Source organism: Cucumis melo, chromosome 1 (genome assembly GCF_025177605.1).
Source record: "Cucumis melo cultivar AY chromosome 1, USDA_Cmelo_AY_1.0, whole genome shotgun sequence".
NCBI lineage: Eukaryota > Viridiplantae > Streptophyta > Magnoliopsida > Cucurbitales > Cucurbitaceae > Cucumis > Cucumis melo.
Window position 1 is genome coordinate 37,223,585 of NC_066857.1, and position 19,814 is coordinate 37,243,398.

At 38.1% G+C, this 19,814-nt stretch overlaps 2 protein-coding genes across 2 annotated transcripts; both read left to right on the forward strand.

Annotated features, from left to right (window-relative positions):
- The first annotated feature begins 1,740 nt into the window (after positions 1–1,740).
- Positions 1,741–12,022, forward strand: LOC103500666 (uncharacterized). The gene is made up of 11 exons (XM_008464044.2): positions 1,741–2,153; positions 2,854–3,062; positions 3,143–3,325; positions 3,428–3,527; positions 3,618–3,648; positions 4,118–4,157; positions 4,542–4,694; positions 7,206–9,327; positions 9,494–10,883; positions 11,162–11,245; positions 11,525–12,022. Exons 2-11 carry the CDS (start codon positions 3,004–3,006, stop codon positions 11,587–11,589), a joined length of 4,227 nt encoding a protein of 1,408 aa, XP_008462266.2. The 5' UTR covers positions 1,741–2,153; positions 2,854–3,003; the 3' UTR covers positions 11,590–12,022.
- Positions 12,023–12,890: 868 nt separating this feature from the next.
- Positions 12,891–19,498, forward strand: LOC103500667 (ABC transporter B family member 19-like). Its single transcript, XM_008464046.3, has 9 exons — positions 12,891–14,152; positions 14,443–14,497; positions 14,577–14,752; positions 14,863–15,027; positions 15,107–15,402; positions 15,769–16,085; positions 16,179–16,402; positions 16,762–18,663; positions 19,005–19,498. Exons 1-9 carry the CDS (start codon positions 13,283–13,285, stop codon positions 19,353–19,355), a joined length of 4,356 nt encoding a protein of 1,451 aa, XP_008462268.1. The 5' UTR covers positions 12,891–13,282; the 3' UTR covers positions 19,356–19,498.
- The last annotated feature ends 316 nt before the right edge of the window (positions 19,499–19,814 follow it).

Consider the following 19,814-nt stretch of genomic DNA (forward strand, 5'->3'; position numbering starts at 1 on the left):
ACTCTAACCTACATAGAATTACAATTGAATGCTTAAACTTATATTAATCGTTAAAATTGAACCGTCGTTGAAACCTCGAATCTATACATTCATTACTACTTTCAAAATTACTTAAGAATTCGATCGTTCTATAAATATGAGGATGTAATAAAATTGAACGTCTTTAAGAGTGAGTGAGATAGAGAGATCTAAGTGGAAGCATTTTTCCCATAAAAAAACAAAACAAAAACCAAACAACTTTCCCTCTACTCACTTTCAAATGTATAAAACCGTTAAAAATTAGAACATCCCGGTTAATTACCGAAAGTACCCTTCTCAGTTCTTACGGTGGGAAGTCCCGAAGTAGCATAATTACACATCTACCCTTTTAAATACTTCGAATAATTAACATTATGTGTTTGTTTTTATTTATTTATTTATTAATTATAGCTCTTTTGAATATATATATATATATATATATATATATATATATATTTATGTCTTTCATATATCAATTTCAATGTTTGAATATTTTCTATTTTATTTCATCTATATTTTAAAACTTTAAAATCGTACAATTTTTGGTCAGTGGATGTTAATTTGCTAATTTAATATGAATATGACATCATACCTATTGGATTTAATAAATTTGAAGAATTAAAGGAATAGAAAGCTCAAACATATATTAATTGTTTCGATTACAGAAGGATTAGAGAAAAATTATTTCAAAATGACTAAATTTGGAAGAACTAAAAAATATTTGAACTTATTGTTAATCATTAAAAAATATTCAAATTTAATTTAAACTTTGTTCGACAAATTCAATAGATAAGACATTAATTACGGATTTTAAAGATTTATGGTATAATTTTTTATTTTTACGATAATTGAAGTAAAAAAATAGAGATGATTGGATCTAATTAGAGTTCAAATGTAGCTTGATGGATAAGACAAACGTTAAAATTTTTATTTCTCATTTTCAAATTATTGACAGGTTAAATTATTTATATATATATATATATATATATAATGTAATATGTACTAGTTGTTCTATTGACTTTTATTTTAAAAGTTGTTTTTCCTTGCAACCTAACACAAAAGCAACTTAGCTAAACATAAAACCTAAAAACTACTTACCAGTAAGTTAGATATTATAATGTGTGACATCATGTATTATTGAAGTAATAAATGACAGAGATCTATAGTTCAAAAACATAGTTTATCCATTACTATATGCATATTTTTTTGTTTGTTAATAACAAATATTCATACAAATCTAAGCTCCGTGAGGCAAAAGATGATAAATGTAAGAACGTCTGAAATCCAAATAAGAAAACAATATAAGAGTTCCAACAACCTCTTGATATCTTAGTTGTTGAGAAGAAAATCTCCTATACGAGACACTAACCCGACAATATAACGGGCTACACGACTATCGACATAGTTTCTTACACTTGAATATAAAATGAATAGAACATTTGTTAACCTTCTTGCTAACGCAACAATTTAGTCAAACTAGATTTTAGACTTCAATTAATGGTTCTAAATCAATTTTTCATAAAGATGAAGTTCGAACTTTTGACTTGAAAGTCGATGATTAAAACGGTGTTTTGGAGGAAAAAAATAAAAGAAAAGGACATTTAATGAGAGGTGGATATAATGGTAATTTGGGAGGTGAGAGAGAGAGCGAGGAGTCATCTAAGTTTATGTAAATAAAGAAAGGAAAAGAGTTTTAAAGTTTTTTGATTTCCAAAATTGAAAAAAAAAAGGAAAAAGAAAGGCATTGGCAACACACACACACACACATACAGTCTTCTCTTTTCTCTCTCAACTTCACATCTCTTCCTCTTCATCTCTCTCTCTCTACTGTATCTCTTAGACCCTCAAAGAGAGTGTAGAGGGAGAGCGACATACATTCTTTCTTTCCACACCCACCTCTCTTTAACACCATTCTTCTCCCTCATTCTCTTTAGGGTTTTCTTAAAACCTATTTACAACTTCTTCCAAGCTCTCCAATTTTTGTTTTTTTTTTCACAGTATACGGTCACCCCCCCCCCCCCCCCCCACAAAGATAAACCAACCCGTTTTAGCTAATTACCCATCAACTATATTCAAATGCTGCTAATCGGAGGATCCGATTGCCATTTTTGAGATCTTGGATGTGGACTTCACGGGTATGCTTCTGATATAGACGATCGGTTCAGCATTTCTCCTTCTTCCGGTTTTTGTTTTTGTTTTTCGAACATCGATTAGCTTCTTTTTGCTTTTTCTGCATTTTTCTTTTTTCACTGTTTTTTTTAACTAATATGGAATATGTAGCTTGCTTGATGTTTGTGGATTTTTTTTTTTTGGGGGGGGGGGGGGGTGGGGAGGGAAGTATGGCATTTGAATTTGTGTTTGAGGGATTGAATTCCATATGGGTCTGCTTTGGTTTGGCCATTTGATTTGATTTTTAATTGTTGAATCAGATCTAAGTTTATTTAACTTCCTTCTATGAAGCTTGGGTTTCTATTTTTGGGAGGAGGGAGGCGGGTGGGTGAATTTATTGGCATTGGGCTTTCTTAAGGGCTTTAGGAGTGAGATCTGTGATGTATGTTGGGTGGGGATTTAGGAGTGAAGCTTGAGGTTTTTTTCATCTGGGTTTCTTCTATGGAATGATTTTTTCTTAGATAATCTTACTTTTACTCATAATGTTGACTACTGTAATCTAGATTCTATTATTATGTCTGGACTTATTTTCTTAGCACTGTTGCAACCTCTTCTACAATCTGAATTTTGTGTTTTCTTTTCTACATTTTCATTTAAGTTTAGTAGAGCTGAAATGAGGAATTTATGATAAAATGCTTTCTAAAGGGGGTTTTCATTTATTCCCAGCGGTGCCTCTTGCTATATTTCTTGGAAATTCTACTGTCGCACCAAACATTGTGAGCTGGGGTACTTTTTTCCAGGAAGTAAGTCTAGTTTGATGAAGTGCTTTGGGAAAAGATAAATTGAAACTTGAAGTTTCTGCAAAGTGAAAGGGAAATGAAACCTGAGACGCCTCTGGATTTTGCCGTATTTCAACTGTCACCTAGGCGTTCACGGTGCGGACACCTTGCCTGTTTAGATTAAATTCTATAATCTTTATTTATTAATTTTACTTTTTCTCTACCCCTTTGTGCAGTTGCGAATTGTTTGTTTCTAGCCATGGCAACACTGAGAAACTAGCATCAGGTTCAGTGAAGCCATTTGTAACTCAATTAAAGGTTGCAGAAGAGCAGTTTGCTCATGCAGTCCAGGCAATTAAGCTTGAAGTTGAGAGGGGTGGAAATGGTGATGCTTGGTTCACAAAAGGAACCCTTGAAAGGTAAAAGTCTTTCCTACTTCATTTTGACGATTCAGTATGTTTTACACCAACTGGCCAGGCTCTCTTGGATTTTTCTTGTTAACTTGCTTGGAATATTTTCAGGTTTGTGCGTTTTGTTAGCACACCTGAGATATTGGAGCTGGTCAATACATTTGATGCAGAGATGTCTCAATTGGAAGCAGCTAGAAGAATTTATTCTCAGGTAAGCGCGGCCGTTAGTTATTGCCATCCAAGAGGAACACGTTTATTTATTTTTTCTTGTTTTGCTAAATAAAACATCTTTTTGTTTTAGGGGGAAGGTGATCGGCATTCTGTTACATCAGGTGTGTATAGTTTTCTTTAATTTTCCTTGAATCTTCTTTTTAATTTTTAATTACAAATTTTGTTTATGGTCAAAACACCTTATGCATTTGGAACTTCTAATTTTTTTTTGTATGCAAGTTCATTACTCGATAGTTCTTTGAAACTTCTAAGTACTTCTTGTTCTTCTATTTAGAGATTTTAAATTAAAATTTCTAGCCGACCAGGTCAGTGGAATTTGTGCATGAGAGAAAGAGATGATCCGGCTTCCATGGCATTGTTTTTGGAAAAATTCCTTGTGTCATCTCATTGTCAGCTGTCATTTTTCTTGAACTAGTGCAATAGAATCTGATACATATTTCAATAATTGCTTGTGAATTGGATCATATGAAAACAGTTATTAGTATAGATCTATTTTCTTTTTAGGATTAAGATAGTATTCTATTATCAATGATGTTCATTTGTGTTTATGTTTTTGATAATTTACCCTAGGTGGGGATGGAACAGGTGCAGGCTCAACAGATGAAACCAAGTAATCTCTTTTGTTCTCAGTATTATTCTTTTCATCTTAATGTTTTTCATGTGTTTGTCAAGTTAATGGTGAAAGCCGTAACTAGTGCCAGTAGAGATATCTTTCAAGTAGTAAATTTCTCTTTCTTTCTCGAGATATCTTTTGTACGTATACTTGGGTTTCATGTTGAAATTTCAAATGAGGGTGAGATTATGTGGTTTCATTAGTAAAGAAGTCATCGGTGTTTTTTATTTGGGATGTCAGAAACATAGTATGTGATGATGTTGTGATGAGACTCGTACTTAGGTAGGTAGATAACGATAGCTTAAAGTTTCAAGTTCTCTGAATTGAATAGTGTGTTTATATAGGTGTCTCATTCTTTACTTAATTTGTTAAAATTTTCAGGAAGGAGCTTTTGAAAGCTATCGATGTACGCCTTCTTGCTGTTAGGCAGGATTTGGTCACAGCTTCTACTCGTGCATTAGCTGCTGGTTTTAATCCTAGTACAGTGTCTGACCTTCAACTTTTTGCTGATCAGTTTGGTGCCCATCGCCTAGCGTAAGTACTCAAAATTTTTTTACATTTGACTTATTTCCATTGTTACCAACTAATACCACATTTCTAGATCTTGGTCTTTCTGCCTGTGGTTAGTAGTGTGCATGGACGGCGTTAGAATTGAACTTGAACCACATATTTGGCAGTAGTTCAGATTAAACAGGTGAAAGAGGAAATTGCATTAGGGTACTGAGGAGGGTAATGAAAGGATTCTCTTCCATACCAGAGTGTCAAACAGGGGATCATGTATTGGAAATTGCGGAACTCTAGTCTTTGGTCTGGGACTTTGGTAGATTGATCTTCTCACCATTCATCTTAGAAAGAGATCGCAATTTCCTTGATATTTCTGGAATTTGTGTTTTACCTTGGTTTCTCTTTAAAATTTGGTGGTAGGGAAGTTGGTTAACATCTTACATAGTGAGAGACTGCCATTCTCTTCCATTTACGGAATTTGTGGTATACTTGGTTTCTCACTTTAATTGAATGAAAATCTTGAGGGCCAAAAAGGGATAATTACTAGAGGTCCTACTGGGAGAAGCACAAAGAGAGTCATTGAATCCAAAGAATATGATTCAAATCGTCTGGTATTTGTTTGAAATGGACACAACGAACAGCAGCATACCACTAGCACCATAGAGGACCTTTGAAGTCAACATTGTTAATCTTTTGCCTAGAGCAAAATTCACATTCTAGACGTTGGTCTTAGCAGACATTGGGAGGCAGTGGTGAGGGGAGCACAATAGGATCTAACCATCTTTCAACTTGGGGATAATGGCTGGAAGAGAAACCAAATCAATAACTCCTTGTTGGATCTCTCCCAATGGGAAAATTAGGAGAAGATAATCCCCACTACAAACACAGTGGCTAAATAGACATATACTGCAAGTGTCAGATTAAACAGACGAGGAAAGTGGGAACAAAAGGAGACATTGCTAATCATATGGCGCCCTTCTATATCTGAACACAAATCTCATACTCAATAGCATAGCAAAAAGAATTGAAAGATATGACAGCCATGAGCCGCTTTGCTGATTCCAGATAGCGTCATTTTTGTCTGCTATAGTAACTCAACCATTAGTGGATGAACTATCTGCTTACAAGTTACAACCTTTTGATACAAATTTCAAGTACTAACGGAAACCACCCCAAACACTTTGCAAAGGGTGCTTCCATTTTCAAAGTTGAATTTCTAATCTCCAAACATCCATATCCTCACCAAAGATCTAATGCAAGCAATTAATCTCTCTCCACCTCCTCGCATATAAATTTTCTAATGTGTTATCTCCAACCTGGTCTGATCTTAAAAACTGATAGGAAGTATGGAGGAAGGATACTTCAAATTTGACAGAATGAAGGCCAATCTACTTCCCCCCGCCAACCACCCAATTGAAGAAAATTTTTACTTTGTATGTATCTATACCTTATAGTTGAGATCCAATATGTCATATGACAGCTGGAGACGTGAATAACATGGAAAATTTAACCACCTGCAATTTGAGACCTAAACTTTAGACTACGTCTAGAAGATTTTCATTTCATTCTGCAAGTGCAAGCTTGTCTTTGATTATGTCGAGTCCTGACCCCAAACCTAATTCCAAAAGGATATAAAGAAAGAAGACAAAACATTGTTCTTCATGAAAAGACGGGTCATCTAAGCCTTATGCCTCCCAATAAGGTTGACATGATGAATGGGATTGATTTAACTTAATGGCTTATTCTTAGTGTCATAAGGCAATATAAGGCTAGTCTAGTATCTCACATTGCAACGCATGTCCTGTCGAGCACCCACCACCATTGTTGTGCCTCTCGCTAATACGAGTGAATCTGGGGGCTAGTGAAGAGTGAATATCTGATTTTCATACAATTTTTCACCCCAGCCTTATATGAGATTTGAGAATATTGTGCGAAGTAGGAAATTTATCTGAACAGAGCAAGAGCAGCCTTTGTTACTGTATTCTGTCGTAGAAAGCAAATTTTACTGTCCCACCAACTAACAAACTGAGACCACCAACTACACTGCTTCAATCCTCCAAGTAAACTCTTTGCAGATGTTTGCAGTGAATTGCATTTCAAAGAAGAAAAAGAAGAAATAAAGAAAAAAAATGTTTGTAGTGACTAGCATTCAGATTTTTGTATTTTTTCCTTTCTTTAATCCTTCTGTTGGATTGATAGTCTCTCTTTCGTTGGTTTCTATATATGTTTTTATAAATTCAAGCAGTTTCATGGTCTCTAAAGTCTAAACTTATTTTTATACGACTCTCTTCATTCTCTTAATGAAAAGTATCATATCCCCATTACTTTTTTTTTCTTCAACATCATTGTTGTATACAATTTTTTACCTATTCGCTAATTTATCATTATTTCACACCTACTGTCCCATAAATTGATTAAACGGCCACATTAGTTTCTAATTCTTTGTGGGATTTAATCAGAACTTGTCTTCGTAATATTACTTGTCATAGCAAGATATATTAGTTTCAATGTATTTTAACGTAGCGTTTCAATTTTTCGCAGCGAAGCGTGCTCTAGTTTCATATCTCTTTCCCGGAGGAGACCGGAACTTGTTAACACATGGACCCCAGGCATGGACGACAGAGCGGTTAGATCTTCATGCGGTTCCGACATGTCGATCGATGACCCCACTGAAGATCCTGTTGGAACCCACAACAAGCCACAGTACCAAACAGAGAATAAGCACGAACCTCAATCTGGTACAACTTCACGAACCGAAGAACAATCTTCCCACGTGGACGAGTCAAAACCCACCACGTGTCAACCGGCCAAATCCTCTGCCACCGTCCCGAGCCGACGCAACGCGAAAGATGAGACTTTGCCCGAAAATTTGGAGAAAGAGAAGAACGGAGAGGAGACTCCAACAGAATTGAAATCAACGCCTGTGGGTCCTCCCGCCAGGCGGCTCAGTGTCCAAGATCGCATTAACCTTTTTGAGAACAAACAGAAGGAAAATACCGGTGGCAGTGGCGGAGGCAAGCCCGTTTCTGGAAAACCTCTGGAACTGAGAAGGCTCTCGTCGGACGTTTCATCAGCTCCCTCGGCTGTGGAAAAGGCGGTTTTGAGGAGATGGAGTGGTGTCAGTGATATGAGCATTGATTTCAGTAATGAAAAGAAGGATATAGAGAGCCCATTATGTACACCTTCTTCATCTTCAATTTCTGATACCAAGTCTAATGTATTTTCTGGTGCAACCGAAATTCAAAGTGAGAAGAGCTTGCCTGATTTGGAGAGCAAGACTAGGGTTGAAAAAAGGGGCAGTCTTGTTAGAGTTGGTGATGATGAGTCCAAACAACAAGGTGAGGAACAGAATCCATTCGAGGGTTATGCAGGTAAAGAGGCTGGGGCATCATCTTCTCAGGCCCAATTCAGGTCAATCTCTGGTGGAGCTGACCCAGTTGGATTGAATGATCGAGGGGTTTCTAAGGGAAGTGTAAAGAATTTATCGAGCAGTGATGATAAAAGTAAGGGCTTTAAAGGTGTATTAGGGACCGAGACACAGGGGACAAGTTCTATAGATCGAGGAGAAATTGATGGAGCAAAGAATCAAGTTGCGTCCCAGGTTGATGGTTTTGCTAAGAAGACAGGGGATGATGCAGCTGATGGTAGGTTAGGTAATAAGATGGACGATTCTGGATCAAGAGACATTTTAGCATTTCCATTACGTCCTAGGGATTCTCGAGGTCATTCTCGTTCTTTTTCTAACCAATTTGAAAGTGGTGGAATAAAGCTAGAATCCTCATCAACTCAGTACATGGAAGTTGATGGTGGCCAATTACCTCAGCATCGGAGATCTTTTAAACCCGAACCCGAGGCAGTGGCTAGCAGGAACCTTGCATCATCGGACACGTATAATCTTAAAGTAGAAAATTTTGGAGCTCAGAAAATGAAATTGCAGAAACCTGAGAGAAGTAGACAAGCAGAGAAGCCACAAGTTAGCAGAGAAGAAAGCAGTTCTCTTCATGAGAGAAGTAAATTGGATACGATTGGGAAAAGTGGGACTGATGGCCAAGAAAGTACTCCTACAATCTCAAGCATACCAGGAGAGCGAGTTCAAAGAGTGAGGCAGTCTAAGGGAAATCAGGAGCTCAATGATGAACTAAAAATGAAGGCAAATGAACTTGAAAAGCTATTTGCAGAGCACAAGCTCCGTGTTCCAGGGGAGCACTCCAGCTCTGCTAGGAGAAACAATACTGCCGACGTGCAGCTTGAACAGGCAATTAGTTCGCAGCACAGAACATCTTCAGCTTTAGACACTGCTCCTGCACAAGTGGTGGAAAGATCTGGGGTAATAGAATCAACGGGGAGTTCCAATAAAATGGAAAATGTTTATACTACGCCTGCAAAATTGATAAATAACCATGACTTCAGTGATGATTCTAGAGGAAAATTTTATAATAAGTATATGCAGAAAAGAGATGCTAAGCTGAGAGAAGAATGGAGTTCCAAAAGAGCAGAGAAGGAGGCGAAGATGAAGGCCATGCAAGATAGCCTTGAGAAAAGTAAAGCTGAGATGAGAGCCAAATTTTCTGGTTTTGTTGACCGACAAGATTCAGTAGCTAGTGCGCGGAGGCGCGCAGAAAAACTCAGATCATTCAACTATCGCTCTCAAGCAAGGGATCAGGTATAATTTCAGTTTAATTTTTATTTAAGAAGTTAACGATGCTGAAGTCCAGGGCCCTCTCTCTCTCTGTCTCCCTAATTTTTTTTTTTTTTGTTTCTTATCTTGCATATTTTTCATTCTCTTTTCTTGTTTGTGTGTAATGATGTAAAATATCTCTGCCTAACAGCTGCAGATCAATTCAATTCAAAGTGAGGATGATGGGGACTTTCCGGAGGTTTTGGAGCAGAAATTGAATGGGAATGACAGATTACATAGCGATTCATATATATCAGATAGTGCTTCTAGAAGCAACCAGAACAAGAAGGCTTTGCCGAGTAGAAATTTATCATCTACTCCTCGTCCCACTGGAGCTACAGCTCCACCTCGGTCAGTTGGCAAAGTTTCTCATTCTAGTTCTGGGAGGCGAAGAGGTCAAACAGAAAATCTTCTTGCACAATCAGTTCCTAATTTCTCTGAACTGAGGAAAGAAAATACAAAACCTTCTGAACGTAAATCAACGACACGCCCGCTGGTGAGAAATTATTCTCGCGGTAAAACTAGCAATGAAGAGCCTGCCATTAAGGAGGAGAAGCCCCGTGCACAGTCTTCAAGAAAGAACTCTGCTAGTGCGATTGACTTCAAGGATATATTACCTTTGAACACAGATAATGTTGTTTTAGCACCATTGTTATTGGATGAAGAGCAGAACGATGAAATCATTTATGATAAGTATTTGAAGGGCATAGACTCAAAGCCTTTTCTGAGGAAGGGCAATGGCATAGGCCCTGGTGCTGGAACAAGTATAGCGAAGTTGAAAGCTTCTATGGAATCCGAAACTTCAAAAGATGATGAAGAATTTGATGAAGTGGCATTTGAGGGTTCAGAAATTATGCCCAAACAAGAAGAGGAAGAGGAAGGGCATGAGAAAATGGAAAATAAGCTTGCACATATGGATAATGGAAAACTAAGATTAAGTCAAGAATCGGGTAGATCAAGTAATTCTGGGTCTGAAATTGAAAATTCTATGAGATCTCACTCTCACTCACGCGTGGATCATTCTACAATTTCTGAACTTCCCTCCATGTTGCCTTCATTTCATAAAGCAGGGTTACTTCAGGATTCGCCTGGCGAGAGCCCACTGGCATGGAACTCGCGCATGCATCATCCATTCTCCTACCCACATGAGGCCTCTGATATTGATGCATATATGGATTCCCCAATAGGGAGCCCTGCATCATGGAATTCACATAATATAACGCAAGCAGAAACTGATGTGGCAAGAATGAGAAAGAAATGGGGAAGTGCCCAGAAGCCTTCTCTTATTGCTACCTCATCCAGTCAACCACGTAAGGATATGGCTAAAGGGTTTAAAAGGTTGTTGAAGTTTGGGAGGAAAAGTCGTGGGACAGAAAGTATGGTTGACTGGATCTCTGCTACAACATCTGAGGGAGATGATGATACCGAAGATGGGCGAGATCCTGCTAGCAGGTCATCGGAAGACTTAAGGAAGTCAAGAATGGGATTCTCAGAGGGTCATGATGATGGCTTTAATGAAAGCGAGTTGTACTGTGAACAGGGTAACCTACATTTGTTGTATTGTTTTTTTTTTCTTTTGATGTTATCTTTTATTTTATTTGCATGGAACATCCATCGAAAATATGCCAATTTAGGTATTAACTTAAAATGGCTTTTTATGCTTTGGATTCCCTTGGGTTAGTGTCTTAGTGATTCCAACACCGGCCTAAATTTACTTCACTATGGAAATATGTAGTTTTTCTTTTCTCACTTCAACTCCTAGGAATTATGATAATCAGGATTCTCACTTATCCAACTTCATTTTGGTCCTTCCCTGCAGTTCAAGAATTACATAGTTCGATTCCTGCACCACCGGCTAACTTCAAGCTAAGGGAGGATCACATGTCAGGAAGTTCCTTGAAAGGTGAGTGCTCATTGTTGTTATGTGCTACGTTTTCATTGCTTTGCCATGACCTAACATAGTCTCTACTGGCTGGCTTTGGGAGTAAATAACGAAGTTCAAAAGGACTTTTTGGTAGTTTTAAGCTTTCAGCACAGGAGCTGTTTGGTTAACATTTTTGTACTTGTTCTCTGATCCTTCTGTTTTATGCTTATGGGAATCTTTATGTTCTATGAACAATGAAGAAAAAGAATGTTTGGAGACGAACTGCATTTCTAATGTTGAAAAATTGAAATCTTACAGCTCCGAGATCGTTCTTCTCTCTCTCAACCTTTCGCAGCAAGGGAACCGATGCAACGTCTAGGTAATAGACTCTGGCAGATTTCCATGTGAGATTACTATCTTGTTATCCTTGAGTAGGTTAACAGTTGGTACAGTATAAGATACAAGTGCTTGAAGGTGATATCGAATCAGACTCGAGGTCTGCAATTCAATCATGTACATGTTAATTTGATTCACAAAACCGACCGCCTACATCATTAGGTAGTTACACCTGTTAGTTGTGTTGAATTAATCAAGTATACTGTATTGAACGATGAGTTAATTGTTGGCAAAATGTCATTGTGATTTTGGTAGTTTAGGAGCAATTTTTTCCTTTTTTTTCCCTTTTTTAAATCTTTGGTTCTGCTCTTCATTTGCTCTGACGGTTTAGTTTTGTGTGCTGTATATCTGAAGGAGCTCATGTCAAGAACAGAATTGTTGAGTGTGATATAATTATGCATAATAAAAGCTTTTTGCACATGACTACCCTTGTAAGTTTTTTCATCATTGTTTCTTAAGATATCGCTATTTCTTTTTTATTTAACTTTATCCATGTTTACATGGACGGACCTAAACCTTATTGAGTGCATCACTATTTCCTTCATTTCTACGAGATTAGAGGTTTTTTTTTTCCTTTCTGCGTGAGTGTGTGCATACATGCATGTATATTTGACATGACATTTCTTTCATCTTTCTCCTTGTTCGGTCATCATCACTATCCATGGCCACCACACCAATGCTCTCGCTTCAAAAAGCTTTGTAAAGGAGCTATATGATTTGAAACCCTTCGATTTGGAGGAGACTTTTGAAAGAGCAACAATGTGGCCGAATAAGAACATAAGAGAAGAGTAAGGAAAATGGTTAGGAGAGGTTGAAATAATATTACTTCAATAAAATTTGGACACTTCTATTTAAACGTAAATCTTTAAATCTAAACGCCAACTTTAAAACTTCAAAAATCACAAAAATAATACACTCAAACTTCACCAACTGGATGATATTTTGTATCGAAGCCTTTAGTTTTGTGGAGAGGATTTGGATGCACTCGAAATAAAAAAATTAACTTAACTAATATTTGTATTTATAAAAAATCAAGTAATTAACCTTATTTTATTATTCTTAAAATCAGATAAGTTATGTAAGATAAAAAAGAAACAACAAAAACCAAAACCATTAATTCCAAGGAAATTTCTCAAATCATCGACTTTGCAATTAAAATAAAATAACCAACTTTTCATTTTAATTTTGAATTTTCCATCTTACAAATGGATTGCGTACGTCACAAGAAACAAACCAAAACTACATTCCCCCGCGGTCGGCAGTCTTTCACGTATAAACAAAACCCCAAGAGAATACCGCCATTTTCAAATATCACACTTTGACAAACTCAGCCATTTGCCCTTCTCTCCACAAGCGCAAGAAAATGGACACGAGAACAATTCCACTTCCTCTTCTCCATCGGCCGGACGGCATCTTCCTCTGTATATTCATCAACAGTTTTCATTGGTTTCTCAGTTCAAATGGAATGAGCGACCTCAGCCTTCCATCACAATTCGGTAATCTTCTTTGTGATGTCCTCACCTTCAATTGCATTTCTTCGTATAGGGATTCTCGTCTAACCGACGGATTCTTCCATGTTTATGTTTACAAGAAAGAAAACAAACCCCATTTCGCTGAAATTGGATTTTTCCCCTTTTGTAATCGCATTCGATTGTGAATTTTAAACCTTCATTCACGGCCATGTCTGACGTCTCTGGCCACCGGCGCCATTTTCCTACGCCGGCGAGTTCAACAGACGTCTCTGTTACTTTCTCCCAATTAGATTCCTCCATTATTTCAAGAAAATCCACTCCCAGAAGACGTCCTCGAAACCCTAGTCCTGCCACTCCCTTCGCCACGGACAATGATAAATCATGGCAAGGAGAGCTCTCATGGCAGTTCGAGCCAACTGGGTGGCGAGATTCTCGTAATTTGGGCGTAGCCTTAGGTCCCTGGGCTGCCTCTATTGCCCCATCTCCATTTTCAAGTAGCCAGGTTTTACACCGAACCGCTAATGATTACTATCTTTCGCCCTCTCGCCGCGTTCGACGGAGTTTTCCGAGCCCGTACAGTGATAGTTCTGGCTATATTCCAGCTGGCAGAGTGGAACTGCAGAGCTTTGTGGGTGGAGAAACAGAAAACTCGTTGTTCGTCGGAGAAAGCTACATTCCTGGTGAAACTAGCAAAATCAGCCACTCTTCCGGCTGGAAAGATGGAAGTAAAGGGCCTTTGGCTGATAAAGATGAGCTTAGCAAGAGTTACCATGATATTTCTGAACATGATTTTAGCTTTGAGCGTAGTAGGATGTATTCATCATATACTGAGGATAGTGATTCGGATTCTAGTGAGGACGATGATGAAGTGGAGTCCCCTAAGGCAGTTGGGCTTTTTAGCCTGTTTAAGTATTCAACGAAGTTGGATTTGCTTCTTATAATATTGGGGTGTTTGGGAGCCCTCATCAATGGCGGATCTCTTCCTTGGTATTCTTATCTTTTTGGGAATTTTGTCAACCAGCTTGCTACAGAATCGTCTGAAGCTGATAAGAGTCAGATGATGAAAGATGTTGGAACGGTATGAACCTAATAACTTACTCCTACTTCCTAATTTAAGATGTGGATGGAATGATTTTGTCCACCACTTATTCTATAATCACTGAAATTCATCAAGTGTTTCACTGGCCAAGTATTTCTTTAGCGTGTTCAAACTTTTTCAAGTCACTTTTGATTGTCTGACTAGACATCGTAGAAATTTTGAAAATGCTTTTAACGAGCTAAATGCATTTTTTTGTCCTTCCCAAAGTTATAAGTTATCTCAAACTTGGATTACCTGTTTTTTCTACAACTTTATGCTTAAATTTGCAGATTTGCCTGTTCATGACTGGATTAGCAGCAATAGTGGTGGTTGGAGCATACATGGGTAAGAGGGAGACTCCTGTAAAATAGCATTCCATTAACTTTCCTGCAAACATAGGACCTTGAAGCTGTAATTTTGACAGAGATAACCTGTTGGAGATTGGTGGGGGATCGTTCGGCTCAGCGAATTAGAACAAAGTATCTGCGAGCCGTCCTACGGCAGGATATCAGCTTTTTTGACACGAAAATTAGCACTGGTGATATCATGCATGGCATTTCCAGTGATGTGGCTCAAATTCAAGAAGTGATGGGGGAGAAGGTGATGCTCTGATATTGTTTTTGCCAACTCTAATACATTGTTTCCAAGTCATATCATATGCTTAGATTAGATATTCTGATTCATTAAATATTGTCTTTCTTCGGCTGCAGATGGCTCACTTCATTCACCACATATTCACCTTCATATGTGGGTATGTAGTTGGTTTTCTGAGGTCATGGAAAGTTTCTTTGGTTGTCTTCTCTGTGACCCCTCTGATGATGTTCTGTGGCATAGCTTATAAAGCCATTTATGTTGGCTTAACTTCAAAAGAAGAGGTACTTTGATATGACTTCACAAAACATTCTCTATATGTTAGCATTATTTTAAGTGCCTTTTCCCATGATTCCTGTGAAGGCTTCTTACAGGAAAGCTGGGGGAGTGGCAGAGCAAGCCATCAGTTCAATCAGAACTGTGTTCTCGTTTGTTGCAGAAGATAATCTGGGTGCTAAGTATGCTGAACTCTTGGAAAACTCTGTGCCGTTTGGGAAGAGGATTGGATTCTCAAAAGGTGTTGGCATGGGAGTTATTTATCTGGTCACTTACTCAACCTGGGCTTTGGCTTTCTGGTATGGAGCTATCTTGGTTGCCAGGAAAGAGATCACTGGCGGTGATGCAATCGCTTGTTTCTTTGGTGTCAACGTTGGAGGAAGGTAAAGCAGCATCTGCCAGCCCTGGCTTACGTTTACTATATAATTTCTGCGTAAGTTCATTTAAAAGAAAATGCTGGACTACTTGTAGTTTAAATTCCATTAGCAGAGGTAAATGATAGGTAAGGCTTTCCTTATCCAAAAGAACATACGGAAGATGATATAATATTAAAATATCTTCAACCATAAACTTAAGCTTTTAGGTCAATGAGTGATGTAAGATGGTATTAGAGCCGGTGGTTCAAGATGTCCTATGTTCAAATTCTGCAATGCTATTTCTTCTCTAATTAATATTGATTTTCATTTGTTGGTTCTTTGCTTTCGGGTCAATCAATTATTTGATAGAACATGTTCTCATAATTGACATAGGGGTTTGGCTCTGTCATTGTCATATTTCGCTCAATTTGCACAAGGAACAGTAGCAGCAGGCAGAGTTTTCACAATCATAGACAGAGTTCCAGAGATAGATTCTTACAGTCCAATGGGAAGAACCCTCCGAAACGTTCGTGGAAGAATAGAGTTCAAAGGTGTCAGTTTCTCATACCCATCACGTCCAGATTCTCTGATACTAAATTCACTCAATCTGGTGTTCCCATCTTCAAAGACATTCGCTCTTGTTGGTGCCAGTGGGGGTGGAAAGTCCACCATTTTTGCTCTGATAGAGAGGTTCTACGACCCCATTCAAGGTATGTATAGAACAAATCAAGGTTTTGTACTAAATCTTTGTATGAGCTTAAAAAATGGAGAATTAGAGTAGAGTTTATGAATGGGATTTGCAGGGACGATCATTCTGGATGGGAGAGATATAAGGACACTGCAAATCAAGTGGCTGAGAGATCAAATTGGGATGGTGGGTCAAGAACCAATCCTTTTTGCCACAAGTATAATTGAGAACGTTATGATGGGAAAAGAGAATGCGACTGAAAAGGAGGCCATTGCGGCTTGTATTGCTGCAAATGCTGACCACTTCATCTCCGGCCTTCCTCAAGGCTACGACACGCAGGTCCATTTTCTTGACTTTTTTCCTTTTTAATTTGGATTTATATTTTTTTGGTAATTATTTCAACTTTCTTATAGTTTTAATTTTGTCTAGCTACGTATTAAGACTTTTTTTTTTTTTTTTTTTTTTAATTTTAAAATTTAGGCTTCTTTCTATTCAATGATTTTGTTTCTGGAAGAAACATTTGAATTTTTTGTCAATTTTAAAAAATAATAAAAAAGTTGTAAGATAAATATTGATTTGGTCTTTTAGAACCTTGGCAGGAAGCATTTATAAAATTTAATCAACTTATTTTTTTTGTAAAAACACACATGGAATTGGCTTGTGGTCTAGTTTGTTTCTGAACATGGGCTTCTGGCCAGGTTGGAGATAGAGGAGCTCTGCTCTCCGGTGGTCAAAAACAACGAATAGCATTGGCACGAGCAATGATCAAAGACCCAAAAATTCTTCTCTTAGATGAACCAACAAGCGCATTAGACCCAGAATCTGAGTCTACAGTTCAAAAGGCCATTGATCAGCTTTCTTTAGGCCGAACAACAATCATTATCGCTCACAGGCTTGCAACTGTGAGAAATTCTCATGCCATTGCTGTCATTGAAGGTGGTTCCCTTGTCGAAATTGGAACTCACCGCCAGCTGATGGAGCGAGAAGGGGCCTATAACAACCTTGTCAAACTTGCATCCGAAGCAGTTCGACAAACTTCTCCCAAACAAAATGATGTTCAGAAATTCACTGATCTTTCCTTTAGTGATATCTCAAAGTCAGAGCATGTAGTTGAAATTTCGAAGTCCAAATACTTCAAGTCTACTGTAGAGGAGAAGCTACAGGAGAAAGAAGAGAAACGAATAAAAGTTAGGATTACAGAGCTATTGAAATTACAAAAGCCAGAGATTCTAATGCTGTTATTGGGATTTCTCATGGGTTTGAGTGCAGGAGCAATATTGTCGGTTTTTCCTTTCATTCTTGGTGAGGCCCTTCAAGTTTATTTCGATAGTGAAGCTTCAACGATGAAAACCAAAGTTGGGCATTTGTGTATAGTGTTGGTTGGGCTGGGCATCGGCTGCATTCTGTTCATGACAGGACAGCAAGGCTTCTGTGGTTGGGCTGGAACTAAGCTCACTGTGAGAGTGAGAGATCTTTTGTTCCGGTCAATACTGAAACAAGAGCCTGGTTGGTTTGATTTCCCTGAGAATTCCACTGGAATTCTCATATCTAGGCTATCAATTGACTGCATCAATTTCCGTTCGTTTCTTGGTGATCGAATCTCGGTCTTGTTGATGGGGGTAAGTGCAGCTGCAGTTGGCCTTGGTCTCTCATTTTGGCTTGAATGGAGATTGACCCTGTTGGCTGCTGCTTTAACCCCTTTCACTCTTGGTGCTAGTTACATAAGTTTGGTTATAAATATCGGACCAAAACTTGATGAAAATGCTTATGCCAAAGCCAGCAATATTGCATCTGGTGCAGTGTCAAACATACGAACAGTGACAACATTTTCTGCGCAAGAGCAGTTGGTGAAAGCCTTTAATCGATCGCTATCCGAGCCTAAGAAGAAGTCGATTAAAAAGTCTCAGTTTTTAGGCTTAACATTTGGTTTGTCCCAAGGTGGCATGTATGGAGCTTATACTCTTACTCTCTGGTTTGCTGCACGCCTCATCGAACAAGGCAAAACAAGTTTTGGTGATGTGTATAAGATTTTCCTCATTCTTGTTTTGAGCTCCTTTTCTGTTGGACAACTTGCGGGTTTAGCACCAGATACTTCAATGGCAGAGACTGCAATTCCTGCTGTCTTGGATATCATCAATCGGAGACCGTTGATAGGTGACGATAAAGGAGAAAGTAAGAAGAAAGCACAATTGAAAAGTTTTGGTGTTGAATTCAAAATGGTGACATTTGCATACCCCTCTAGGCCAGAGATGATTGTGCTGAGGGACTTTTGCTTAAAGGTTAAAGGATGCAGCACGATGGCTTTGGTTGGTGAGAGTGGGTCGGGAAAATCGACGGTTATATGGCTGACTCAACGATTTTACGACCCAATTCGAGGAAAGGTCCTGATGGGAGGCGTGGATTTGAGGGAGATCAACGTGAAATGGTTGAGGAGGCAAACAGCTTTGGTTGGCCAAGAGCCTGCACTTTTTGCTGGAAGCATAAGAGATAACATTGCATTTGCAAACCCGAATGCTTCATGGACCGAGATTGAAGAGGCTGCTAGAGATGCTTACATTCACAAATTCATCAGTAGTCTCCCTCAAGGATATGAGACACAGGTAACTTCTTAGCAAAGTATAAAGAAAAGGAAACAATTTCGAAGACTTGTATAGGTTAGATTTAAGATGGTGTCAAAGTCCATAGATCCCAAACGGGTATTCAGTCCAGTAAAAATAAACTAGGATCCGATCAAAAATGGTAAATCCAAAAATGCACCACCTTGAGGATCGCACGTTGAAAAAATCAAGGGACCTCACAATCTTAACAAAATAGATGAGTTATTCCTCTCGTTGCTTGGTTTTGAGATAAAACTTAATGTTATCTAATATTTAGATTATGAACAACTGAATATGTCCAATGACCTACTTGTTTGTTGGTTACTTGGTTTCTCTCATCTCAGGTTGGCGAGAGTGGCGTTCAACTCTCGGGTGGCCAGAAACAAAGGATTGCCATAGCAAGGGCGATTTTGAAAAATTCAAGTGTGTTGTTGCTAGATGAAGCAAGCAGTGCTTTGGATCTGGAATCTGAAAAGCATGTCCAAGCTGCACTTAGGAAGGTGTCAAAGGAAGCTACAACGATCATTGTCGCCCATCGGCTTTCGACTATTCGTGATGCTGATACAATTGCAGTCGTTAGAAATGGGTCAGTCATTGAGCATGGCAGCCATGATAGCTTAATGGCCAAGGCTCATCTTGGTGGTGTGTATGCAAACATGATTCATGCTGAATCTGAAGCCACTGCATTTTCTTGAGCTTTTTGTACTTTACATTGTTCATATCAATATATACTAAAATCAAATTCATGTCATTTGTACCGACGATGTTTTTGATCAGATAAGGATGTAAAGTTGAAAGAAGTCGATTTGTTTTGAACAAGGATTGTTTATGGTAGAAAGAGGATAAAAATGCAAAGAAATAACAACTAAACTGGTAGAGAAGGAACGAGACCAAAATTATAAGTTTGGTTTAGGTTGTATTTGGGTCTTAAACTTTTAAATCCAATAATTTTACCTCGAAATTTTATTTGGACCCCAAAGTAAAATTACAATAATAAAATTTCTATAATCTAATTGGTACTTTTTAAATGTCTTGATATTAATCGTTAATTTTAACATGAAAAAGAGTATACACCGTTGAGTTGGGCTTATGATGCAAGATTTTCATAAGGATAAAACTATAAATTGTTTCTTGACTTCCAAGTGTGTGTTTAA

Excerpts from the sequence above, each read along its gene's own strand:
- LOC103500666 (XM_008464044.2), top strand. The coding sequence starts at position 3,004 with ATGAAACCTGAGACGCCTCTGGATTTTGCCGTATTTCAACTGTCACCT. Across the intron at positions 3,528-3,617 it reads CTAGAAGAATTTATTCTCAG|GGGGAAGGTGATCGGCATTC; the intron begins GTAAGCGCGGCC and ends TTTTTGTTTTAG. Across the intron at positions 10,884-11,161 it reads CGAGTTGTACTGTGAACAGG|TTCAAGAATTACATAGTTCG; the intron begins GTAACCTACATT and ends CCTTCCCTGCAG.
- LOC103500667 (XM_008464046.3), top strand. The coding sequence starts at position 13,283 with ATGTCTGACGTCTCTGGCCACCGGCGCCATTTTCCTACGCCGGCGAGT. Across the intron at positions 14,153-14,442 it reads TGATGAAAGATGTTGGAACG|ATTTGCCTGTTCATGACTGG; the intron begins GTATGAACCTAA and ends TTAAATTTGCAG. Across the intron at positions 16,403-16,761 it reads CTCAAGGCTACGACACGCAG|GTTGGAGATAGAGGAGCTCT; the intron begins GTCCATTTTCTT and ends GCTTCTGGCCAG.